Source organism: Periplaneta americana, chromosome 2 (assembly GCF_040183065.1).
Source record: "Periplaneta americana isolate PAMFEO1 chromosome 2, P.americana_PAMFEO1_priV1, whole genome shotgun sequence".
In the NCBI taxonomy this organism is placed as follows: Eukaryota; Metazoa; Arthropoda; class Insecta; order Blattodea; family Blattidae; genus Periplaneta; species Periplaneta americana.
The window spans coordinates 57,868,650-57,894,599 of NC_091118.1; the positions used below are offsets into that span (position 1 = coordinate 57,868,650).

At 36.0% G+C, this 25,950-nt stretch overlaps 1 protein-coding gene across 2 annotated transcripts in view; it reads right to left on the reverse strand.

Annotated features, from left to right (window-relative positions):
- The window catches only part of sli (slit guidance ligand), a 799,923-nt gene that overhangs the window by 541,859 nt on the left and 232,114 nt on the right, over positions 1-25,950 (reverse strand). For both annotated transcript variants that reach the window (XM_069817706.1, XM_069817697.1), the window contains exon 3: positions 22,941-23,012. In XM_069817706.1, the coding sequence (XP_069673807.1) occupies positions 22,941-23,012 (72 nt within the window). The remainder of the gene's footprint in view (positions 1-22,940; positions 23,013-25,950) is intronic.

The following is a 25,950-nucleotide window of genomic DNA, read 5'->3' on the forward strand; positions in this document are numbered from 1 at the left end:
TAATAATAATAATAATAATAATAATAATAATAATAATAATAATAATAATCCGTAGCGCTACAGCCCGTGAAGGGCCTAGACCGACCAGCCGGCTGCTGGCCTCACGCCCACATGCCGAAGCAGAGGTGGACGATCATCCAACCAGAATGGAGGTATCGTGTGGTTAGCACGATGATCCCCCAGGCGTTATAGCTAGTATTAGCAACCGGATGTCGCTACCTATCGTAGCTCTCCAAGTGCATCACGATGCTGGGTGGGCACCGGTCCCATACACTGGCCGAAATTTCATGAGAAAATTTCTTCCCCTATGAGGACTCGAACCAGCGCGCATTCCGTAACGCGAGTCCTAGGCAGGAGCCTTAGACCGCGACGCCACGGCGCGGGACAGAGAATGACATACTAAGTACAATTAAGTACAATAAAATGACATGAATGGATTTAGAGAGAGAAAAGAGAAGATGCAAGAGAAGACATAAAGAAAGAAAAGGAACAAAGGAAATACGGAAAAAATAGTAAGAAAGAGCATTAGAAAGAGCAGTGAGAATACACGGAGATCTAAGTTGACCACCTTGGAAGAATTTCCCTATGGCCACTCCAGAAGATATCGATAGCATGCATGACATGACTGCAGGATCGACGAATTGGGTACAAACGTATATCAGAAACAGTAACAATTTCATAAGAACGTGTCTTTCACATGGTACTTTATACTTTAAATTCAGAATACAACAGTTCTGAGGGATAATCAAGAAGTTTGTATGACTTGAGGCTTTCCCGGCGTTTGATGTAGAATAACTCTTCTCGGGTTCTCAGCCAGGTGAGTTGCAGATTAGCTTCCAAGCTATCGACGGCTAGCTCTGCCATCTTCTTCAGGGACGAAGAGTTATTCTAAATCAAGAAGTTTATTAAGACATAATTTTATTATTCTTCAATGTAGCAATGTTATTGGCATGAGGGAGGTGCTATAAGCACTACCCCATCCTATAATACCATATTGTAATATAACTTGTACTAATGCGAGATAAATCATTCGTAAAGTATCGACAGTCAAGTAATTTCGTAGGATAACAAAATAGTGAACAATTTTTCTTAACCTATTGCAAAGAAAAAGAACAGTTTATCCCAAATAATTGCTGGTCGATTATTATTCCGAGATATTTAACTTAAGGAGATTAAATTGGAAAAAGGACAGTTTTAATTATTAGAAGAAAAATTGGATGCACCAATTTTTAAACACACGAGCGAATCAGGAGATTTCAAACAATCTCATTGAATTTCAGCAGTCTATATATTGTCGTGAAACGGACTGGACATCCCTGAACCACTTGGCTGGGAAACAAATGGCTTCCCAGACGCAATTAAGTGTTGGAAGCGGCAGGTACAAGCAGCCTTTAAATTCGAAAGAGCATTCCAGCCACGTCCGCGTGACGTCACGGGTCACTTTGATTCTACAGTTCCTTCAGGTCCCCACGCTGCGAACCCGGAAAGTCCAAGTTCGTACCCAGACTAAGTCTTCCAAATCATAAATCGATTTCTTGCAATCACTTTCTCTGTTATATAAAATAATAATCTCAGGTCTGTATTGTACACGGCTATTGTGGCGTATATTTATTGCCACGTCGAAGTTCCGAGTCTTGCTAAGGGCGTTTATTAATGTCAATAGGATAACCTGTGTTTACTTACAGAAATTAAGAGCTAAAATATTACACATTGTGCTAATAAAGAGATAATAATAATACTTACTTACTTACTTACAAATGGCTTTTAAGGAACCCGAAGGTTCATTGCCGCCCTCACATAAGCCCGCCATCGGTCCCTATCCTATGCAAGATTAATTCAGTCTCTATCATCACACCCCACCTCCCTCAAATCCATTTTAATATTATCCTCCCATCTACGTCTCGGCCTCCCTAAAGGTCTTTTTCCCTCCGGTCTCCCAACTAACACTCTATATGCATTTCTGGATTCGCCCATACGTGCTACATGCCCTGCCCATCTCAAACGTCTGGATTTTAAGTTCCTAATTATGTTAGGTGAAGAATACAATGTGTGCAGTTCTGTGTTGTGTAACTTTCTCCATTCTCCTGTAACTAATAATAATAATAATAATAATAATAATAATAATAATAATAATATTGTTTGTTATTTCAAGTATTGTATCAGTGAAGAAGTGTGTTGTGTCGGTGAAGTGTGTTGTAAAAAATAAAGTGTGTATAAGTCAGTGAAGTTTTATAGTTTATAGTGGTAGTGCAAAGTATTTGAACAGTGAAATGTTTTTGAAGTGTTACTGAAATCAGGATAGTATCAGTGAAATGTGTCTTAGTTCCAGTGCAGTTTGTGAGTTGACAGCGAAAAGAGTGTAGTGCTGAAAGGTACTTGTGCATGTTTGAACATATCATACTCGTAGGCTTTAGGGTTAAGATAGAAATTAGATTTACTTTAAATGTTGGAATTGAATGCGTTATATCAGCTGCTTGTCTATGCGGATGACGTGAATATGTTAGGAGAAAATCCACAAACGATTAGGGAAAACACGGGAATTTTACTGGAAGCAAGTAAAGAGATAGGTTTGGAAGTAAATCCCGAAAAGACAAAGTATATGATTGTCTCTCGTGACCAGAATATTGTACGAAATGGAAATATAAAAATTGGAAATTTATCTTTTGAAGAGGTGGAGAAATTCAAATATCTGGGAGCAATAGTAACAAATATAAATGATACTCGGGAGGAAATTAAACTCAGAATAAATATGGGAAATGCCTGTTATTATTCGGTTGAGAAGCTTTTATCATCCAGTCTGCTGTCGAAAAATCTGAAAGTTAGAATTTATAAAACAGTTATATTACCGGTTGTTCTGTATGGTTGTGAAACTTGGACTCTCACTTTGAGAGAGGAACAGAGACTACGGGTGTTTGAGAATAAGATTCTTAGGAAAATATTTGGGGCTAAGAGGGATGAAGATACAGGAGAATGGAGAAAGTTACACAACACAGAACTGCACGCATTGTATTCTTCACCTGGCATAATTAGAAACATTAAATCCAGACGTTTGAGATGGGCAGGGCATGTAGCACGTATGGGCGAATCCAGAAATGCATATAGAGTGTTAGTTGGGAAGCCGGAGGGAAAAAGACCTTTAGGGAGGCCGAGACGTAGATGGGAAGATAATATTAAAATGGATTTGAGGGAGATGGGATATGATGATAGAGAATGGATTAATTTTGCTCAGGATAGGGACCAATGGCGGGCTTATGTGATGGCGGCAATGAACCTCCGGGTTCCTTAAAAGCCAGTAAGTAAGTAAGTTATTTTAAGTGATCGTGCTTCATTTAATTTAGAATGCGCCTTATCATTATTATTATTATTATTATTACAATTATTATTGTTATTATTACTATTAATTATTATTAGTATTATTAATTGTATTTTTTATTAATTGTGTTTATTATTAATTGTCATTATTGAGTAATTAGTTACTACTGCAACCGGGTATTTACCCATTTAAAATGGGAATAAATAAAATAATAATAATAATAATAATAATAATAATAATATAATAATACAGTAATAATAATAATAATAATAATAATAATAATAATAATAATGTTTTAGGTGAGATTTCTACGAAAGAGTAATTAATAATAATAACAGTGTTTTGGTTGAGATTTTAAAATAAATTATAAATGTTAAACACCAATTTATTTGCTGATGATTAAGCTGTTTTTAATACACAGAAGATAATCCCCAAAGAGCTTCATATCAATTGAGGGGGTGGATGGAAGAACGGCGTAAATCAGGTTACGCCCTATTCCGGAGAGAGATTATTTGTACTCTCTACTGGCATATTTATACAACATGGAAGTTAGTTCTTTCAATCACTCATAGGTGGTGTGAAATTTATAACATTGAAAATCGCAGCCGAACGGGCATTTTTAAAGCTATAGCTTAGTTCTAAAGTCCAGTGGCATAGTCTTTTAGAGATCTCTCTCTCTCTTTGCAAACACTTCCGTTCACATAGTTCACACATAGTCTTCTTTCAGGCGGTGCCATCTCTTTTCAGCACACAGGTTACCGTGAAAGCTATGGACTGCCAGACGCGTCACTGCGTGTTTCAGGTCGAAATTAGTCTTCTTCCAGCTCCTCTCCACCATCGCTGCTGTTCCATAGTAAAGCTGGGTCGATTTCTTCTCTGTTCACTTTTCGCTTCTGTATCACTGTTTCTGCGTTCACCGTATTGGGTAGGAGAAGGTTTAACCTTAGATCCTCCTGGAAGAAGGTCTCCTTTGCTAGTCTGCTGGGTGTGTGCTTCGACACTGACAGCGCCTTCTTTAGGACTCTTGCTTTTAGGCTCTTGATGCGTTTAAGGGGAGAAGATGGCATTTTTTAAAACTTTTTTCCTATTTGGTGTAAATTATTATTTTTTTGTATGTAGAGAGCTCATAGCTGTGGCAACTCAACCAAATAAAAATATTTTGAAAAAAATTATTTGAGGGCCCAAATTTGAAAAAATATACCCAAAGCAGGATTGTACTAAAACCGATATATCTAAACCGTTTTCAAAGATAGATTCAAACAGTTTTTGCAATGTATTTGCAAAAGTATGTTCTAAAAACTGTCTGTAACAGAATTTTAATATTAGTCCCTACGTTTGTAAAATAAACAATTAAAGTTTAGTAACAATTTTCTGATTTCCTTTCTTGCAAACAAACGGACGTATTTTTTAAGTGAAAACAATTAACAAAATTCTGTTACAGAGAAAGGTTTCCTAATAGTATAAAGAATGTGTGTTCTAAATTTCATGCATGTATCTTTAATAGTTCAGAAATTATATCCATTTTGTCTGGCAATGTAGCAAAAAAAAAAAAAATGAAGTTACTGGAAACCGATAAAAGCGGGCATGTGATTTAAAAATCCATAGCGCAGGAAGTTTAAAAATGACGTCTCAACATCCGATAAGGGTACAAATACCCACAAAATGTTATGCAATGCATTCCACACATATCAAAGGGTATTTTAAAGAAAAAAATATTTTTTGAAAATGTAATTTACCGGAAACAACAATAAAAGTGGGCCAGTGATTTAAAAATCCATATGCAGGAAGTTTAAAAATGGTGATCCACACATATCACAGGGTATTTTAAAGAATTTTTTTTTTAATTTAGTCATTTTTCATCAAAAATACCGTCCTCTCCCCTTAAACTGTTTCTGTCCAAGGTACTCCCAAAAACGTTCCAGACCATATGTAATGCTCGGTGACACCTTTGTTTCAAACAGCTTCATTGCCGTTCTCAAGGGTTGTCTGAGGTTTTGTATGTCATTCATACTCCTGATCGCCGTTGCCATCTTCTCCTCTACATATATGTGCGCGAAACGACCTCCCTGATGTCTGTAATGTTATTCCCAAATACCGGAAGGCGTTCTTCGTGTGGATTCTTCTTCCATTACAGATGATTTCATCTCCTGCTGCTAGTCGTCCTTCCTCCGGAATATTTGCAGTTCAGCATTTTTATATTGATTATTATTTCGTTCTCATCCGCCCATTTTGCCCATTTTTCGATTCTTGGTGCTTAGGACATTGCGTTGTGTGGTGTGAAAGTTGCCATACAGAAACATGTTACACTAACCTATACAGAAGATGGCAGCGTTCAGACATCACAAGATGTGGCACTAAATAAGTTTCTATTATGGAAGACTTACACTTTTATTACGTCATACTACTTTTGACCAACAAAACGGTACGAAAGGACGTATTTCAACCAATCATGGCTGCTTATCGCACAATTTTAACGCGTCCCTAGCATTTGTTTAATTTTATCGCATCCCTAGCATTTTTTTTTCTTTGTTTGCCAACATTTGAAACTGCGCTGGTCTGGACGTCAAAAAAAAAAAAAAAAAAAAAAAACAGAAAATTACAAACCACTCCAGTCGATGCACAGCAGTTTCAAATATGATTCGCATTGGCATTCAAGAACAAGAGTTAATAAAGATCACTGGTCATGCCTGTGCATCTTCCCTGAAATTCTATTTACAAATAAATGAAGAGCACCATTCGGAAATCCTGAATAAGTTGGGGAATACACCATGTACATCGAGTTCCACTTCTTTACTCTCACGTCCAATATAACATCGACTGAACCACCAACCACTAAAACATTCAAATTTGAAAATTGTACTTTCAATAATTGTTTCTTTTAAAATTATTCATGTTTATTTTTATATCATCGTTAATTAAAACCTTTCTTGTTTATTTCATCATCCCTAATTAAAACTTTTCTAACACTTGTTTATATTATTTAGGTTAGCCTATGTTATAGCTTCTGCTATATGATATTATGGATAGTCACGTATCAGAGATTGTTTAATACTAAGATTTATTGAAAATCATCTGTAAAGTGACGTTGATTACTGGGATCAGGATAATTGAAGTGGAATGCAACTGTTTTAATAAAAATGAAATTGAATCAACAAAGCCTTCTTGACTAGTAACCGTCTACAGAGTTCAATGAAGATTCCGTAGTTGGCACACCTGATAACATCACATAATTATAACACACCACTGCATTCTAGCATGCATCTAGCGTAATATTTGTAATGTTGAGATGGTACAATAATACATTAATTGAAGACAGTTGTATTTTCGTAAGTCAATTAATATTTTATTGTATTGGAGTACTTCGTTACTTCTAATCTTTATATACTTTCTTCTAATCGTGTCATAGTCAATTAAATCCCACTCGAGTTTTGATTTTCTCTAGATAAATCAAAACCTCTAGCGAGATTACTGTTGAAAAACACCTTTGTTGCTAGTAAACTTTCAAGAGTTCCACGTGTTGGCATACAAGCAGCTAAAGTGAAAGATATCATTGATTTGCTAAAATATGTACAGTTCCCCCAAAAAAGAATGAGCCAATGGAATATTCCAAAGTCTCAGATGTAAGACACTGTGCATGATCGGAGACCAGAGCACTGATACACAAGATAACAAATACTGAGTTACATAAATTCAGGCTATTTGGTTTCCTGCTAGCATCACTTTCAAATTCACTCCAAAAACTGCAAAAAATATGGCAATATGATGTAAATAATAGACAAATACAGGGTGATTTACGAGGATTTACCGTCCTTTCCGAATCTTATTTCTGAAGACATAAACATATCTATGTTTCCTTAAACATAAGAATCTAAACATATTTTGCTAGGCACAGGGTATTTTCCGCAGAAGGGCATAATTTTAGTTTTTTCTTTATTGATTTTCATATCATATTTAATTACAATTTTGTTCAAATTAAAAATTGAACGTTGTAATTCATCTTCTGAAGATGCCACCAGAGCTAAATCGTCTGCAAAAAGTAATGAATCTTATTGTAAATGTCTATTGAGTTGTATATATCCATGAGGCAATTGTTTCCATTCTCTAATTATTTGATTCGTATATAAATAGCAATGGTGAAAGGCCGCAGCCTTGTCTTACTCCTGTATGAATCTGTCCAATGCGATAATTTATTGTCACACCTCACTGCAATTAGAAGAAGAAGAAGATTTCTGAAGACATTTTGAGCAAAAATTGTCATATAAACTTATTTCCTATTCTCAATATTTTCAGAGTTACACTAATTTAAAGTTGTTTGTAGCAGAATTGCTGGGTTACTTTCGATATTAAATCTCGGATTCATTTCGCCATAATAATTACTAGGACCAGGAAGTTCATGCATTCGCACATATTTTTACACTGGCTGTAATTAAATGCTGTTTCATTATTTCCACGAATCAACAACATTTAAGCTTATCAAACCAAATATTTTGTTGCATATTTTGACTTTTTTTATATAAATGCATAATAAGTAACCCAGCAATTCTGCTTCATTTGGTTGAGGGAAAACCTCTGGAAAAACCTCAACCAGGTAAATTTTTCCAACCAGGATTTGAACCCGGGCCGTTCGTTTCACGGTCAGAAGATTTCATAATCTATCCGCACACTATAATCTGTATACCCGGTCACGACACGACACTTTATTGTCAGTCCCAATCCACAGAACTTCAGCGTATTCTTCGTCTTTTAAAACAGATATAATCCGTTCTTGGAATTCATTGGCTACAGATGTTAGGGGCTGCCCGATCTTAAACGCTTTCAAGTCCAAAGTGGAACACCTCATTTTAGTACACACAGTGTCCTAGGATATATATTAAAATTCACGATTGTCACTAGTTAAAAAAGTAATCAAATAATTTAATTTGTCATCTAGTTTAAGTACGTATTTAAGTTCGATAATCTGCTGGTTTATGCATATTATTTCTGTTTAGATCTTGTCTTATATATATATATATATATATATATATGTATACGTGTATATATATATATATATATATATATATACACGTATACATTTAATTTTCTGTTGAATTAACATTATATTATCATGTGAGGCGTTCAGAAGTCAACATGATTAACTCCACTTTTGGTTATTTCAGAGTTTCTAAGTTGGCAATGTATTAAATTGACCATATTTTCAGTGGTCAAAGTGATTAATTCCATAGTTCAGTAAAAAACCCACAGAATGCAATATTATTCTTGACTGCAACACAGAATCAATTGTGTGTATTCAACTTTAACCTTAAATATCTCAAAATCTTTGGAAAAGGAGTTAATCATGTTGACTTCTGAACGCCTCATGTATTTCCTTTTTATCCTCCGTTTGAGTGGAAGAGATGTCCTCACGGCCTTAACTGTGCCAGAAAAAATTAAGTAACATTATTATTACTATTATTATTACTATTGTTATTATTATTATTATTATTAATATTATTATTATTATTATTACTTACGAACTAACTTACTGGCTATTAAGGAACCCGGAGGTTCATTGCCGCCCTCATATAAGCCCGCCATTGGTCCCTATCCTGAGCAAGATTAATCCATTCTCTATCATCATATCCCACCTCCCTCAATTCCATTTTAATATTATCTTCCCATCTACGTCTCGGCCTCCCTAAAGGCCTTTTTCCCTGCGGCCTCCCAATTAACACTCTGTATGCATTTCTGGATATACCATACGTGCTACATGCCCTGCCCATCTCAGACGTCTGGATTTAATGTTCCTAATTATGTCAGGTGAAGAATATAATGTGTGCAGTTCTGTGTTGTGCAACTATCTCCATTCTCCTGTAACTTCATCCCTCTTGGCCCCAAATATTTTCCTAAGCACCTTATTCCTATGTTCCTCTCTCAAAGTGAGAGTCCAAGTTTCACAAACATAAAGAACAACCGGTAATATAACTGTTTTATAAATTCTAACTTTCAGATTTTTTGGCAACAGACTGGATGATAAAAGCTTCTCAACCGAATAATAACAGGCATTTCCCACATTTATTCTGTGTTTAATTTCCTCCCGAGTATCATTTATATTTGTTCCTGTTGTTTCAAGATATTTGAACTTCTCCACCTCTTCAAAAGATAAATTTACAGTTTTTATATTTCCATTTCGTTCAATATTCTCGTCACGAGACATAATCATATAGGTTACTTCGCCTTTTCGGGATTTACTTCCAAACCTCTCTCTTTACTTGCTTCCAGTAAATTTCCCGTGTTTTCCCTAATCGTTTGTGAATTTTCTCCTAACATATTCACGTCATCCGCATAGACAGGCAGCTAATGTAGCCCGTTCAATTCCAAACCCTCCCTGTTATCCTGGACTTTCCTAATGGCATACTCGTACTCTAGAGGAAAGTAAAAAAGTAAAGGTGATAGTGCATCTCATTGCTTTAGCCCACAGTGAATTGGAAACGCATCTGACAGTGACTGACCTATACGATCTCTGTTGTACGTTATTATTATTATTATTATTAATATTATTATTATTATTATTATTATTATTATTATTATTTCATGATATTTATATTACTGTGGCATATTTTTGTGTTTAAGCTCATTAAAGCTGATAAAAGTGCATAATTAAGATTTTAAAAATAAAAACATCATATTCGACTTTTGATAACTTGTGTTGAGTGAAATTATTAGAATTATTTTTAGCAAAAAAGTACTGAAAATTTCGCGGCAAACGTAGTGAATCGCACAGCACATTATTATGCCTTAAGCAATAACATACTTAGGAATGGTATATTTTTAAATGTGGCGTTGCAAGTGTTTGAAGAAACAATATCAAGCCTAAATTCCGTCCCTGGTAGACTAGTGTAGGAGAAAAGTTTAAGGAGAAAATATATTTTATATTTTACTGTGGAACAGTTAGAAGCATTTTTAACTATGCCCCAGTAACATCTTGCGACGTTGAGAGAAGTTTTGCAAGATACAAATTCATCTTTAGAGATAATAGACACTATAACCACAGTTTAGAGCAGGACTGCACAAACGGCGCTCATTGAGAGCGGCCGCTCCTTCCGAGCGAGACAGTCGTCTAACAGCTCGCCGGAAAGGTACGTCGGAATGACGTAGGTCTGTTATTGGTAGAGGATAGTCCACGCAGCTATCTGGTGTAGTGTGTATTATCAGTAGCTATTTCACTTTGCCTATCTACGGCTACATAATGGAGGAATCTAAAAGACGGAAAAGTGATCATCAAGCAAATTCTTTCAATATTGCATGGAAAAATGCTTATTTTTTCACAGCAGCTGGAGTCAATACTTATCTGCCACAAAAGTTTGAAAGAAATAGGAAAACATAATATAATGCGTCAATACTAGTTCACACATACAGATAAGATGGTTTTGTTGGTGAAGATCGCAGTAAAAAGGTTCAGGAGTTGAAATTCCATTATTACGTTAGAATTTATTAATCTTCAACAATTTAAATATTTCTCTTCAGGGAAAAGGCCAGCTCATTGTTGATATGTTGAATAAATTCCGGGATTTCAGTCGTAAACTTACACTTTCCGTAAGTTAGTTTCGGGAAGGCAATATGACTCACTTTCCAACGATAGAAACTGCTCGTGGTGAAACCATGTTAAACGATTATGTGCAAATATTAATTGAAATTCGAAATGAATTTAATTCTAGGTTCCAAGATCTTGTCTTAATTGGAAAGAAGTTTAAAGTTTTCATAATAAATTCCTTCAACAGCAGTTGAAACAGTGTCATACGATTTACAGCATGCACTAATCCCCAGGTAAGCGTATTCTCACAAAAAATCCGGTCGACTGCGCTAAGGCACACTGTTTATCCAGGATGCATGCACGCCACCCGAAATGCCCCGGACCAGCCTTATTTTCTTGCTGCAAACTGGTAATCGAAAAACTGCTGACAAATACAACTGAATGAAGAGAACCCGTAGACCTCTTCGGGACTCGAAACCAGACCACGTGCATGACAGCTGATCCACGCACGCAGTTACCGCAGAGACTGACGCGTCAGTGGGTGGATGGATGGTGGGTGGGTAAGAGCTTTGTTGTGTTTAGTGCGGCAGTAATCTGGCTTCCGATTCCCGAAACTTCATGAAGTCTGCGTTGGCGCCGACTCCGGAAGACTGTTTGCTCCTTGCAGACATCAATCAGCTTCTGCAACTCCACGCTGCAGACAATAGGCGCCACCAGTCCACTTCCTACGCGACCCGGAATTCCATTGTTTATAACACACACGGTCGCATTCCAATAGACTGCACGCTCCAGTTACAAATTTTTAATTTCGCGACCCATGCTCCGACTGTCACAGCGACCGGTGGGCAAACAGTGGCGCGAGAGACTAGCAAGGGAAACTTCGAAAACTATCTGGGAACTTTTTTTTTTTACAATGTTTACAATTCTTGCAAATTGTTAATTTTGTTCATAAATTAGAAATTTTTATTTCACAATCTCACATGGTAAAGATAAACTTTAGAACGCAAGTGAAAACTTCATAAAATAAATTTTACACACTTCAGGCCTACAAGTGTTTCGTTTCACGAAGACGTAATGTTTGCCCAAAAATAACTAACAAGACATTCACATCACTAGGGCTAGAATTTTGATGACCTATAAATCATGAAAAAATGTCCTAAGAATACTGCATTTATGAACTAATAATCTTTCACAAATGCACTAAAAATTTATCTTACATAAATGGCTTAGTAGGAATATCAATATTTAGACTAGTAATTAAATTAAATTTTAGTACCGACGTTCAAGTTTATTTAATTTTACATAATTTTTCTAAGTAGTGCACTTTAATTAATTATTTTGTGCGAGATCGTGCGTATTTGCTTGTTTTCCGCACAGAACCAATACGCGGTAAGTGTGAAATATCACATTGAGTATTCCCAACCTAACACACATAACAATTTCCCTCTTCTTACCGCTTAAGCGCGACATTCATTTTACTGCTTTAGGCTTTTAACATATTATTTTTAGAGACGTTTAACATAGTAATAATTATAAATTGGAAACTTACCACTGCAATTTCACCTAAATTGCACTGTTAATTATTGTTTTTAAATATTTGCAAAAATTAAGTAAAGTCTACTACTCCACGAAACTTATTGCATTCCTGTTACAAGTAACATTAAGGAAGCCGAGAAAAAATCAACAAGATTCCAGATGCCGATGTTATTACTGCAATATATTATATAAATAATATTGTTAAAACATTAAAATGAAAAATAAATCATTACATAACCTTACCGTTTGTTTTAAGTTCGCATTTATAGACTGGGGGGAAAAAAAGACAGACGTATATCATGGCCTGCTGGAGTATAGTAAACACAGAAAACATTTTATAGCAACAATGTTGAAGAAAGATATTTTGGTTTTCCGAAGTTGCCGTCATTAAACAGAAACCAACATGGAGATTTCATTGCAACTAATTATAAATTCGTCTTTCGGGTATGTAATAAACGATCTTCGCACAAAATAATGTACGATACACGAGCGGTTGTTTGTTTTCATGTTCTCGGAAATTAAAAAAGCTCAACTACGTTTCGCTTTTTCAATCTTTTCCTCGACCATGAAAACGTCAACATACCGCTCTTGTAACGTATATTACTATTACCTGATGTAGTTCCATGTAGTCCACTCTTATCCGGAACTAGCAGGTATCTATACCCCCTATAGGGGAGTCTATATTGAAGGAGTGGTTGGACTGATCCATTACGTGGGGTGTACTACGTTAAAATGGTAACATTGGTATAGAAAAACGATTAAAATAATATAAAAAATAATGGGTATTAATGTACAAAATATGTAGAGAAAATATCAAAGGAAATACATAATATTTTACATTAATAATGGGGATTTATGGCCAAAATTAAATGAAATACCCCAAAAATGACCGAATAAAACAAAAAATGCTGTTATGAGTTGTATGAGGCAAAAAAAATGCAAAACTATGCCCTAAGAGATATGTTTTAAAACACTCAGTTTATCACGTAACATATAAATACTAAAGCAGCTATGTTTCTGGCTTACTAGAAAAACACATGCAATTTCATCAAAATCCTAGCCCTAAACATCAATATATCGACTATGTATAGGTAAAAGGCATTAACCCTCTTTTTTAAATGTGACTTTTTTTTGCTGTAGTTAATGTAATTATTTAAAATTTAATTACACAAAGCAAATATATTATGTTTTTTGACAATTGAGGCGGTAGTTGGAAAAAGAGCCCATAAGCAAAAGTCATGTTTCGACAAAACAAATATTGAAAGATTTATTTTTATGTAATAGCGATCTGAATGCCTTTTACCAAAATAACAATTTGCATATACTGTTACAACAATATGTGTCTACAAGTTTTTGTTAAATAACGTATTACCACTATAAAAGTGTTATTTATTTATTTTAGTAGGTTATTTTACGACGCTTTATCAACAGCTTAGATTATTTAGTGTCTGAATGAGATGAAGGTGATAATGCCGGTGAAATGAGTCCGGGGTCCAATACCGAAAGTTACCCAGCATTTGATCATATTGGATTGAGGGAAAATCTCGGAAAAAATCTCAACTAGGTAACTTGCCCAGACCGGAAATCGAATCCGGGCCCCTGGTTTCGCGACTAGACGCACTAACCGTTACTCCACAGATGTGGATTAACAGTGTTATAAACATATTTATTTTATTGAAGCATTTTATAGGCCCTTTTTCCAGAGAACAAGTATATTTTATAAAAATAAGTTGATTGATTCAATTTGGTGATTCCCATGGTCATTTTGGTCGTAGATCGAGCAACGCATTGGCATAACATTCAATCACATAACTAAACACCAACATCGCCAACATAGAGTGTGCGGAGAATGTTTTTTGGAAATTTTTTATATTTTCTACCATTTAAATATGGTTTAGCGAGCGTAGAGCTTACAGAATAATCTTTCTTACTGCTATTATTCGGTTGAGAACCTTCGTCATCCAGGCTGCTTTCAAAAATACAGAAAGTTAGAATTAATTATAAAACAATTATATCACCGGTTGTTCTGTATGGCTGTGAAACCTGGACTCTCACTTTGAGAGAGGAACAGAGATTAAGGGTGTTCGAGAATAAGGTCCTCAGAAAAATATTTGGGGCTAAGAGGGATGAAGTTACAGGAGAATGGAGAAAGTTACACAATACAGAACTGAACACATTGTTTTCTTCACCTCACATAATTAGGAACATTAAATCCAGACGTTTGAGATGGGGAGGGCATGTAAGACGTATGGATAAATCCAGAAATGCATATAGAGTGTTAGTTGGAAAACATGAGGGATAAAGATCTTTGTGGAGGCCGACAAGTAGATGGGAGGATAATATTAAAATGAATTTGAGGGCGGTGGGATATGATGGTAGGGATTGGATTATTCTTGCTCAGGATAGGAAGCGATGGCAGGCTTATATGAGGGCGGCAATGAACCTGCGGGTTCTATAAAAGCCATTTAAGTAATTAAGTAAGTATAAAAATAAATATACCAATTGAGTGTGGTAAAAAAAAATACGGCAGCTTACAGCTCTGCTCCTTAGCGATTTTTCGTAAACTGTAGTTGGCGACATTGCGTAATGCATAATCAAGTTCGTAAATTCCTTTAGCAGATTTTGTAAAGCTTGTCAAACTTTGAAAATTAATAAACTTGCATTGTGTAACAGAGTTTACCAACATTTCAAAATTTTATTAGTAATTTCCAAATTGTTAATTGGTACATTGTTGACATTGTGAAAGGGACCCCACGTCAAAAAAAAGTGTTGAACAAAACTCTCTGAAACGAAGATGCTGAAAAAGTATGAATACCCGTAATAATTTTGAAACAGATTTTATACAGCATCAGACGCTCAGTTTTATAAACTTCATAGCTACATTTGCAAGGTGACTTCGGTTGTGTATAACCACAGTCTAATATATACAGTCGCGAAGCTCAATACGTAGTAAATATGCAAACCCTAGATAGTTGCTCACCACTAGGATCGCTAATATCGCCTCATTACAGGCAATGCAAAATAGTACCGTCACAGTCTATTGTTTCTAGCACCCTCAAAACTCAAGCTTCGTGACTGCATATACAGTATAGTAGACTGTGGTATAACTCTGTAAATACAGTCTTCTTCAGTAGGGTTCTTTCCGTGTCCTAATTCTACAGCTCGTATCACCAACTTAATGATTTTAAATCCATCCTGTTCGACCAGTTTTCAGTCCGCGAATGTTGCATCCATTGGGCGACCATTCACTAAATCATTAAGTAGAATTATTCGAGCCAGATCACTCGTGTGCTCTACTCACCCCTGTCTGTACGTAACACCATCAAAGAGTCCAGCATGAGGAGCTACACAAGATTTCTTCTTAATGCATTACTTGCTCTTTTGCCCCCTGCCGCACTTGAGTGTTGGCTACCCGAGGCTCGCGAGCCGTCAAGTGTTGATACCGTTGTGAGGGAAAGGTATTCAAGTACAAGGGAAATCGCTTTTGCGATGTTGGATCCTAGATGATGTGTATACTTGACAGCGGTCTGAAACCACGTATACTAAATGTAGTTTCTATGTACTCACGCGAAGAGAAAGTTCAGTGTCGGCAATGTTTATTTACTTACTAGCTTATCATTTAATTGTGCATTTATTATTACTAAGATACATAAGCAATCATCTATAGTAAGGTCACAAGAGGTCTGAGACATGCCGATAATCCACGAGCGAAGCCAGTGGATTTATTTGGGAAATCTCAGAGCTCGAGTGACATATTTTATTAGGACTATTTCGTAAATAAAATAAAAATGTAAAAAATATATCCCTAAAGTTCACACAAAATGTTAATAATTGTATATTTATGAATACTTAACCTTTTCAGACATTGTGAAGTCGAAATAGCTGAATAATGATTATTGCAATACAGAAATTGAATGTCATTCAGTAATGTCAATCGAGAAAAGCGAAATACAGGTTACTTACTTACTGGCTTTTAAGGAACCCGTAGGTTCATTGCCGCCCTCACATAAGCCCGCCATTGGTCCCTATCCTGAGCAAGATTAATCCAGTCTCTACCATCATATCCCACCTCCCTCAAATCCATTTTAATATTATCTTCCCATCTACGTCTCGGCTTCCCCAAAGGTCTTTTTCCCTCCGGCCTCCCAGCTAACACTCTATATGCATTTCTAGATTCGCCCATACGTGCTACATGTGCTGCCCATCTCAAACGTCTGGATTTTATGTTCCTAATTATGTCAGGTGAAGTATACAATGCGTGCAGCTCTGCGTTGTGTAACTTTCTCCATTCTCCTGTAACTTCATCCCTCTTAGCCCCAAATATTTTCCTAAGAACCTTATTCTCAAACACCCTTAATCTCTGTTCCTCTCTCAAAGTGAGAGTTCAAGTTTCACAACCATACAGAACAACCGGTAATATAACTGTTTTATAAATTCTAACTTTCAGACTTTTTGACAGAAGACTAGATGACAAAAGCTTCTCAACCGAATAATAACAGGCATTTCCCATATTTATTCTGCGTTTAATTTCCTCCCGAGTGTCATTTATATTTGTTACTGTTGCTCCAAGATATTTGAATTTTTCCACCTCTTCGAAGGATAAATCTCCAATTTTTATAGTTCCATTTAGTAAAATATTCTAGTCACGAGACATAATCATATACTTAGTCTTTTCGGAATTTACTTCCAACCCTATCGCATTACTTGCTTCAACTAGAAAACAATGTTAATTACATGTACTGCGCTTTTCTCTTGTTTTTAGCCTATATCAGAAATACGTTTTCATTATCTGCTGAACTCATAATTTATTTTGAACATTTTATTATTATTACAAATAACCTGATTAATACATTAATTAAATGAACAATTGTTATGAAGGATTTTTACGTTTTCGGTACAATTTATGACGTAACTGTGAGATATACAGTATGTAAGGAATATAATATTACTAAAATTATTATGAACTTGTAAACCTCTGTAATGTGCGCTTTTCAATGCTGATGTTTAATCTCTACTAAAATATAATCATATTGAAAGTATTTTGATAAAATATACTTGTTCTCTGGAAAAAGGGCCTATAAAATGCTTCAATAAAATAAATATGTTTATAACAATTAATAGTGGAAATACAATTATTTAACAAAAACTTGTATGTAAATATTGTTGTAACAGTATGAAAATTGTTATTTTGATAAAAGTTTATTCAAATCGCAATTACATAAAAATAAATATTATCCGGCTACCATCTCAATTGTCAAAACACATATATTTACGTTTTGTAATTAAATTTTAACTAATTACACTAACTAAAGCAAAAAAGTCACAATTAAAAAGCGGAAATCAAGAATATCTGTTGGGTACAGAATACAGATTACAGGTTATTTAGTATTAATCTAGAATGGATTCACACTCACTTCAAAGTTTATCTTCAGAGTGCAGTTTACACTTTAGTGCACATCCTGTAGTTGGCGATATTGCATCATTTTCTTTAGATACAATGAACATGGAATTAGAAGATGAAGATGTAGACGTGGAAGTAGGATTTCGCACTTTATTTAGTACAATGGATTCATGCTCATCGATTTACGTGGAAACAGTTGGCGACACTGAATAAACAAAAGAACGACCATGCGATAAATTGATACTGATAAATCAAGCTCCAGAAATTATCACGATGTATGAATGTGATTGGTTGAAATTCAAAATTTTATTACACTTCACTGGTCGAAAATGGAATGACGTCATATAAACGAAATAGTCGAAATAAATTGTAGGTACACGGATATACGTCAATTTCATCAGTGGCGGATTCTTAACAGGCATAAGGACCTGCAATTTCTACCTGGCAATAAGAATTAACTCAACAGCTTCAACAACGAGAGAGTTTGGAAAGTAACGGCCAATGGACCACTGACTAGAAACAAAAACTGTAACAAACGCTTAATTACAGCTAATAAGAGAAATGCTAATGACCTCATGTCGAGACTTCCCTTCAGACTTCATGCGTAATTGATTAAATAAAAACGTTGACGACAGAACCTTTCGGTCCAATGGCGTACCGTCAGCCGAGCGGTTAGAGCATCGGCTTTTCAGGCTGGTAACCTTGGTTCGAATTCCGAGGTATTCAACTAGAATTTGTGGTGGACAAAAACGATGCGTGGTGACGTGGTGCACCCGTTTCTCTTACCGGCTTTCCACCATTGCTCCAGTAATCATCATAATAGGGTGGTACGTAGTTCCACTCCTATCATGCACCAAGGGCAACGCATTGTGTCAGAACGCAAATCTAACTGGACAAGATTAATAACTTCTCTCTTATTTAATATAATTTTATGAAACTTGTACAGGAGTTACAGGTAACATAGGTACGCTTATATTTTATGTGTATAAACTTTGATTACGATTGTGTAAGAGGAATTACTCCCTTACACAGTGTGCATTTAGACAAAATTAATAATTTCTCTCTCGTATACGAGATTTTATGAAGCTTTGTAAAGGAGTCATAGGTAACATGTATTTTTGTGTATAAACTGTGTGTATATACAGGGTCTTTCCGAGGTGGTGGCACAAACTTTCAGAGATGATGGCGAAGGGCACATGTATCAATGTGAGATAAGGAACCATGGTCCGGAAATGACTGAGTCGAAAGTTACAAGCAAAAATAGTTGTGTGGAAATGGAATTGTAATTTGGCACAACGTGCCCTCCTTCCCTTAACATTTGGAACAGTCGTGGGAAGATGTTATAAGCCGAATGTCTCCTACGTGGGTACTTGTCCCGATGCAATCTGTGAGCTTGTCTACTGTTCCCATTGGCTCATCCGTATTCGAAAATCAAGTCTGCTTATTCCGCTCTCGTGTACTCCTCCATTTCACTAGGAATGATCGACTGGACACTGCAACTTGTACACATACACTGCTGTCTACAGACGTGCATATCAGGACCGACCATGTCCGTTACACATTACGCTATCTGCATTGCTTTAGTGTAGTTTCCTGACCCCATCCCTCAGACAGCGCACTGAATGGAATACTGTAAGTAGACAACGTAAACAACGTCAGATGAATACAGTATGTGTAAGATGTACAGATAAATACACATAAATAAGGTGTACAGAGGAATAAAATTATGTCATTTCCACAAAACTATTTTTGTTTGTAACTTTCGACTCGGTCATTTCCGGACCAGGGTTCCTGATCTCAAATTGATACATGTGCCCTTCGCCATCATCCCTGAAAGTTTGTAACACCACTTCGGAAACACCCTGTATATATACTTTATTGTTTTATTAACGATATTAGCTTTTGTTTGGCTGTAATTGTAGTCCGAAAATAGATTTTCGTCCTGCTATAATTGAAAAATTTCACATTTCTTCGTCCAACAGACGGGAGACACTTGGATGAATGATGAAGTCGAACTATCCGCCATCAGTTTAAAAAAATTGATTCTGAAGAGTTAATGAGATATATTATAAAGGTCTATAAAGAATTTATAAATTACCCTTTATTTTTCTTTTATTCCCAACATTTATTATACCCTTTACAAGCCGAAAAAAGTCGCTTTAATTTGAATTAGTTACAATTAAAATATATATCTATGTTGTTGTTCAGTCAAGTGTCAGAAGACAGGTTTGGCCCTCACAAGGTGACACCAAGAAGGCATCATTCATGAGGCAACTAAGCCACGAGATAATGGGTAGAGTAGCCAGTTCCTTTCCCGCTCCATTACATACCTCGCTGACTAGTTACATATTACACTGATCAGACTTGAGATGTATACAAACAATAATTTTATTATTTTTCTTCCGACGCTAATCGTCAAGTGAGATATACTGCCTGATAATAGATATACGTAACAGACAAAACCTCAATCAGAAATAAATACATCTCTAATAGGTATAAATGATGACATTTTTGTTACTATACAAATGTTGTAATTATATCCTCATAATTTCCGATCCATTGATCCTAATTCAAATCTGAAACCATAGCCTATTACTTAGGAAGCCTTGACTATTTAACATATTTTATAAACAGCATGTCTTTAATATTATAGGAGTTACGCGCTCTTAACGAAATTAGACATAGGCCTACATACAGTATACTCTATTTTATTTCAAGGAGTGCAGTTCGGTGGCTCCTTTGAACACCCACTTACAGATTTATGACTTCCTACACAAACACCTCTTACAATTCCATCCTGTCCCCTCGTCCCAACATTGCACAGTTGCCACAATCCTGGTGACCCTCGAAATGAGACTGACGGGATTCTTGGAATTCGGAAAAGATGCGGCAACTCTGCCTCCACGTGAATTTGACGGGAGCCTGTCAATTCTTCTGAACAAGGGTTGTGATTGGTTACTGACAGGAGAAGACAAGATTTCCGTCACAGTAAGGAAGACATTTATTTATGACAACCAATTAGTAGGGGGCAGTAGAAGTCCTTTCTATGAAACTGCACTCCATGAAAAAAAATAGAGTATACTTGCTGTATTAATAAGGGGACTATCCGTGAGCTCATATCGAAACCTGTCTTGAAATCTAGATGATAAAAGTGACCTCTTGTAAAAATACCACACACCAAAAATCAGCTGCAAGTATCAACTGCAAGGTGCTGAGATCGAGGCTGCAATGTCGCCTGATAAAGCAGCCATACAGCAACATTGGACACCCCTCATCAGCGGGAGTGGGGAGAGATTGAGCTTGCTGTGATACTGCCGGTCGGTCGTACAGATTGCAATTTAAGCAACACCTCAAACTTTTTCAACAAGTTTACGCTTTAGCAATACGTTCCTGCATTCAGGTAACATTGGTTATGGGTAATGCAATGCCTCCTATTCCTTTTAAGATACGATAACGGCCTAGATCTATAGAATCTGACACTTGCTACATTCACTTTCTATGCCGAAATTGAACACGAGGGTCATTCAATATACAGTATTTCCGAACTGCACTTGTATTTATTGTACCGTTAAACATACATACGCGTGTCACTGAAGATCATTCTTCCATGCCTGTTGAGTCAGTCTATCAAACAGCGTCAGATTGTCTTTAAGAACTGAGCTTCTACACGTGATTTTGTGCAAACATATCAAGGAACTATTGCGATTTTTCCTGTAATATCTCCAAAAAACCTTATGGCTAGTCTTCTTCTCTGCTTTTAAGTGATGTGTTTTGTATACATTCCAGGCGTTTCCCTGGTTATAGATAACTTATACGTTTCCTATGTCCTGTGTGTTACCTACATTCAGGGGAGTCCGAAAACTTATAGATTGACCCTCATATAAAGAGAATTCAGAATAAAATAATTTTACCAATGACTTGGAAGAGCAAAGGAGCTAGCAAGTGACTAAAGACGATGGCTTATACGACACTATATGAAGCGTTCAAGAAGGTCATCAACTTTCTACGACATACGACATTATATGATCGTACGTACAGAAACGTTTTAGAAGGTCATCAACCTTCTACGACATACGACATTATATGATCGGACGTACAGAAACGTTCTAGAAGGCCATCAGCCTTCTACGACATACGACATTATATGATCGGACGTACAGAAACGTTCTAGAAGGTCATCAACCTTCTACAACATACGACATTATATGATCGGACGTACAGAAACGTTCTAGAAGGTCATCAACCTATTACGACATACGACATTATATGATCGGACGTACAGAAACGTTCTAGAAGGTCATCAACCTATTACGACATACGACATTATATGATCGGACGTACAGAAACGTTCTATAAGGTCATCAACCTATTACGACATACGACATTATATGATCGGACATACAGAAACGTTCTAGAAGGTCACCAACCTTCTACGACATACATTATATGATCGGACGTACAGAAACGTTCTAGAAGGTCATCAACCTTCTACGACATACGACATTATATGATCGGACGTACAGAAACGTTCTAGAAGCTCATCTACCTTCTACGACATACGACATTATATGATCGGACGTACAGAAACGTTCTAGAAGGTCATCAACCTTCTACGACATACATTATATGATCGGACGTACAGAAACGTTCTAGAAGGTCATCAACCTTCTACGACATACGACATTATATGATCGGACGTACAGAAACGTTCTAGTAGGTCATCAACCTTCTACGACATACGACATTATATGATCGGACGTACAGAAACGTTCTAGGAGGACATCAACCTTCTGCGACATACGACATTATATGATCGGAAATAAAGAAACGTTCTAGAAGGCCATCAACCTTCTACGACATACGACATTATATGATCGGACGTACAGAAACGTTCTAGAAGGTCATCAACCTTCTACGACATACGACATTATATGATCGGACGTACAGAAACGTTCTAGAAGGTCATCAACCTTCTACGACATACGACATTATATGATCGGAAATACAGAAACGTTCTAAATGGCCATCAACCTTCTAACTTCAGGGCCGCAATAAGACCACTTTAAGACTGTGCTTAAAAATCTTAATTAAGTCTTTCTAACAGGCGATCAAGCAGAGGTTCAATACGAGAAAATACTGCATTAGTGAGAAATAAAATAAACAAAATTCAATGTACTTACAGTCGAAGAAGGTTGGGCATGTTCCCGAAGAGCATGTCGGGAATGTGACGTAGACGATTGTTGTTCAAACGCCTGGAAAGAAAACAAAATAGTACACACTAACAGGTCATCATCATACATTACACAGAATACAACTTAGTATAACTATTACGCTAAATTATTTTTTTAATCTTTAAAATTTTAATATACAGAGTGTTTCAGAAATACTTCGACAAACCTTGGAGGCTTGTTCCTCACACCAAAAGTAAGAAAAAAAGTTTATATAAACTTATGTCCGAAAATCCTTAGTTTTTTTAGTTATTAATGAAAAAAACATAATGAAACAACTGTTAAATATTGTCAGCTTGATAGCAAGTGTTGCAACTTTAATCAATTCAGAAACTCTTAACAATGAAAGTTTACGTTCAACACGTTTCGAGGTACAATCCAACAACTTAAGTTTGTAACCGATAATAATTCATTTTGTTAGATAATCGAATGATGTTATCGATCCAAGTCTGCTGATGCACCCATTGTATCCTAGATGGCTATGTGTTGCCAAGGAGACTTGTTTGCTACAGTCATTTATCATTTGAAGACATATTATGAGTTTATAAATCTAGAATTTGAGAATGGAGCAATAAAATTATTGCTAGTGAAATTAGATAATAATCCCCTAGAGCAAGTTAACTTTAAGTCTTCTTATCTCAAAACTACGTCTCATAGACTTGATCCAGTTTAGCTCTGAACGCCTCATTTAATGATTATGCCAAAGGAATTGGTTCAGGATTTAATGGCTGAAGACGTTAAAGAAGCATAGAGGATCGGTTGCGCTAAGTTATTACCGGAAACGTCTAAAAGAAGGCATGAAAATGTGAATTTCTCTATATAAAGGCTCTATTTGCTTGCAGAGTGCTGTAAGTTGTTATAAGAGCACTGTGATTTCTTTTGTTTGCATAGCAAACAGAGAACGTGTGGTTTTGTCAACTTACGAAGGAGGATATAAACAACAATGGTAAGTAGGGAAAAAGGCATGGTGTCCACAGACATGTTAATATCATGTTGAAATAGCTTTTGCAGTTGATTAGTGACCCTTAACAAAGGTTTACGAATTATCTACTACTGACTACGACAGGTTCTGCACAGAACTGAACTCAAATCCCCCAGATGAGAACGTCTACGTTCGTGTGGGATGAAGCAAACATTAGAGTGAGGTACGGCCTTCCTCTGCGCCCATGCGGCCGGTCGCCAGATGTTCTTCTCGTCTGAGGGAATTCTAAATACACGGCCAGTCGACACGCAAATTTTCAAGGAAATGACCAGATGGCATTCGTTGGCGTGCTGTATGACTGGAAGCACTGCAGACACAACAATAACATAATACTTCTGCCTCACTTCTTAGCTCTCTTGTTTGTTTGTTTGTCTGTCTGCTTTCTTTTCTTTTTAAATGCCATTGGATGCTTTGTTTAATATTTCTTGCTTAGTATCACTTACTACACTAAGTTAAAATTCTTGTTAAAGTTTCTCTGAGTTAGTATTTTCTTTCGTTGACAACTGTATTCTATTCACTAATTCTCTTAGCTTCATATTTCGTTCTGATTTATTTCACTCTACTCATTTCGTTCATTCATCTCATTTCCCTCGCTCATAATTCATTCACCCGCCTCATTTCGTTGCCTCGTCTCATTTTGTCCTCTTGTCTCAATTTGCCATTCGTTTGTTTTCACCTGCTCGTGTCATTTCGTTCGTTCATTCTTTCATCTCATCTCATTTCGTTCATTCATTCTTTGATCCTATTTTGTACATCCATTCTTTCATCTCGTTACGTCCATTCCCTTTTTTCATCTTGTTTCGTTCATTCGTTCTCTCATCACGTTTCGTTCATTCGTTCTTTCATCTCATTTCGTTCATTAGTTCTTTCATCTCGTTTCGTTTATTTGTCCTTTCATCTCATTTCGTTCATTTGTCCTCTGTTCTCATTTCGTTTATTCAGTCTTTCAACTTATTTTGTTCATTCATTCTTTCACCTCATTTTCTTTATTCATTGATTCACCTAATTTCGTTGGTTCATTCATTCTTTCATCTAATTTCGTTCATTTATTCTTTCATTCATTTTTCCTCTCATTTCTTTCATTCATTCTTTCATCTCATGTCCTGTAGGCTATTCATTCCTTCGTCTTATTTCGTTCATTTATTCTTTCGTCTTATTTTGTTCATTCATTCTTTCATCTCATTTCGTGTACGCCATTCATTCCTTCGTCTTATTTCGTTCATTCATTCTTTCATCCAATTTAGTTCATTCATTCTTTCGTCTCATTTCGTTCATTCATTATTTCGTCTTATTTTGTTCATTCATTCTTTCATCTCATTTCCTGTAGGCTATTCATTCCTTCGTCTTATTTCGTTCATTCATTCTTTCGTCTTATTTTGTTCATTTATTCTTTCATCTCATTTCCTCTAGGCTATTCATTCCTTCGTCTTATTTCGTTCACTCATTCTATCGTCTTATTTCGTTCATTCATCCTTTCGTCTCATTTCGTTCATTCATTCTTTCATCTCATTTCGTGTAGGTTATTCATTTCTTCGTCTTATTTCGTTCATTCATTCCTTCGTCTTATTTTGTTCATTCATTCTTTCATTTCATTTCGTGTAGGCTATTCATTCCTTCGTCTTATTTCGTTCATTCATTCTTTCGTCTTATTTCGTTCATTCATTCTTTCATCTCATTTCGTGTAGGCTATTCATTCCTTCGTCTTATTTCGTTCATTCATTCTTTCGTCTTATTTCGTTCATTCATTCTTTCATCTCATTTCGTGTAGGCTATTCATTCCTTCGTCTTATTTCGTTTATTCATTCTTTCGTCTTATTGTGTTCATTCATTCTTTCGTCTTATTTCGTTCATTCATTCTTTCGTCTTATTTTGGTCATTCATTCTTTCGTCTTATTTCGTTCATTCTCGTTCATTCTTTCGTCTTATTTTGTTCATTCATTATCTTGTCTTATTTCGTTCATTCATTCTTTCGTCTCATTT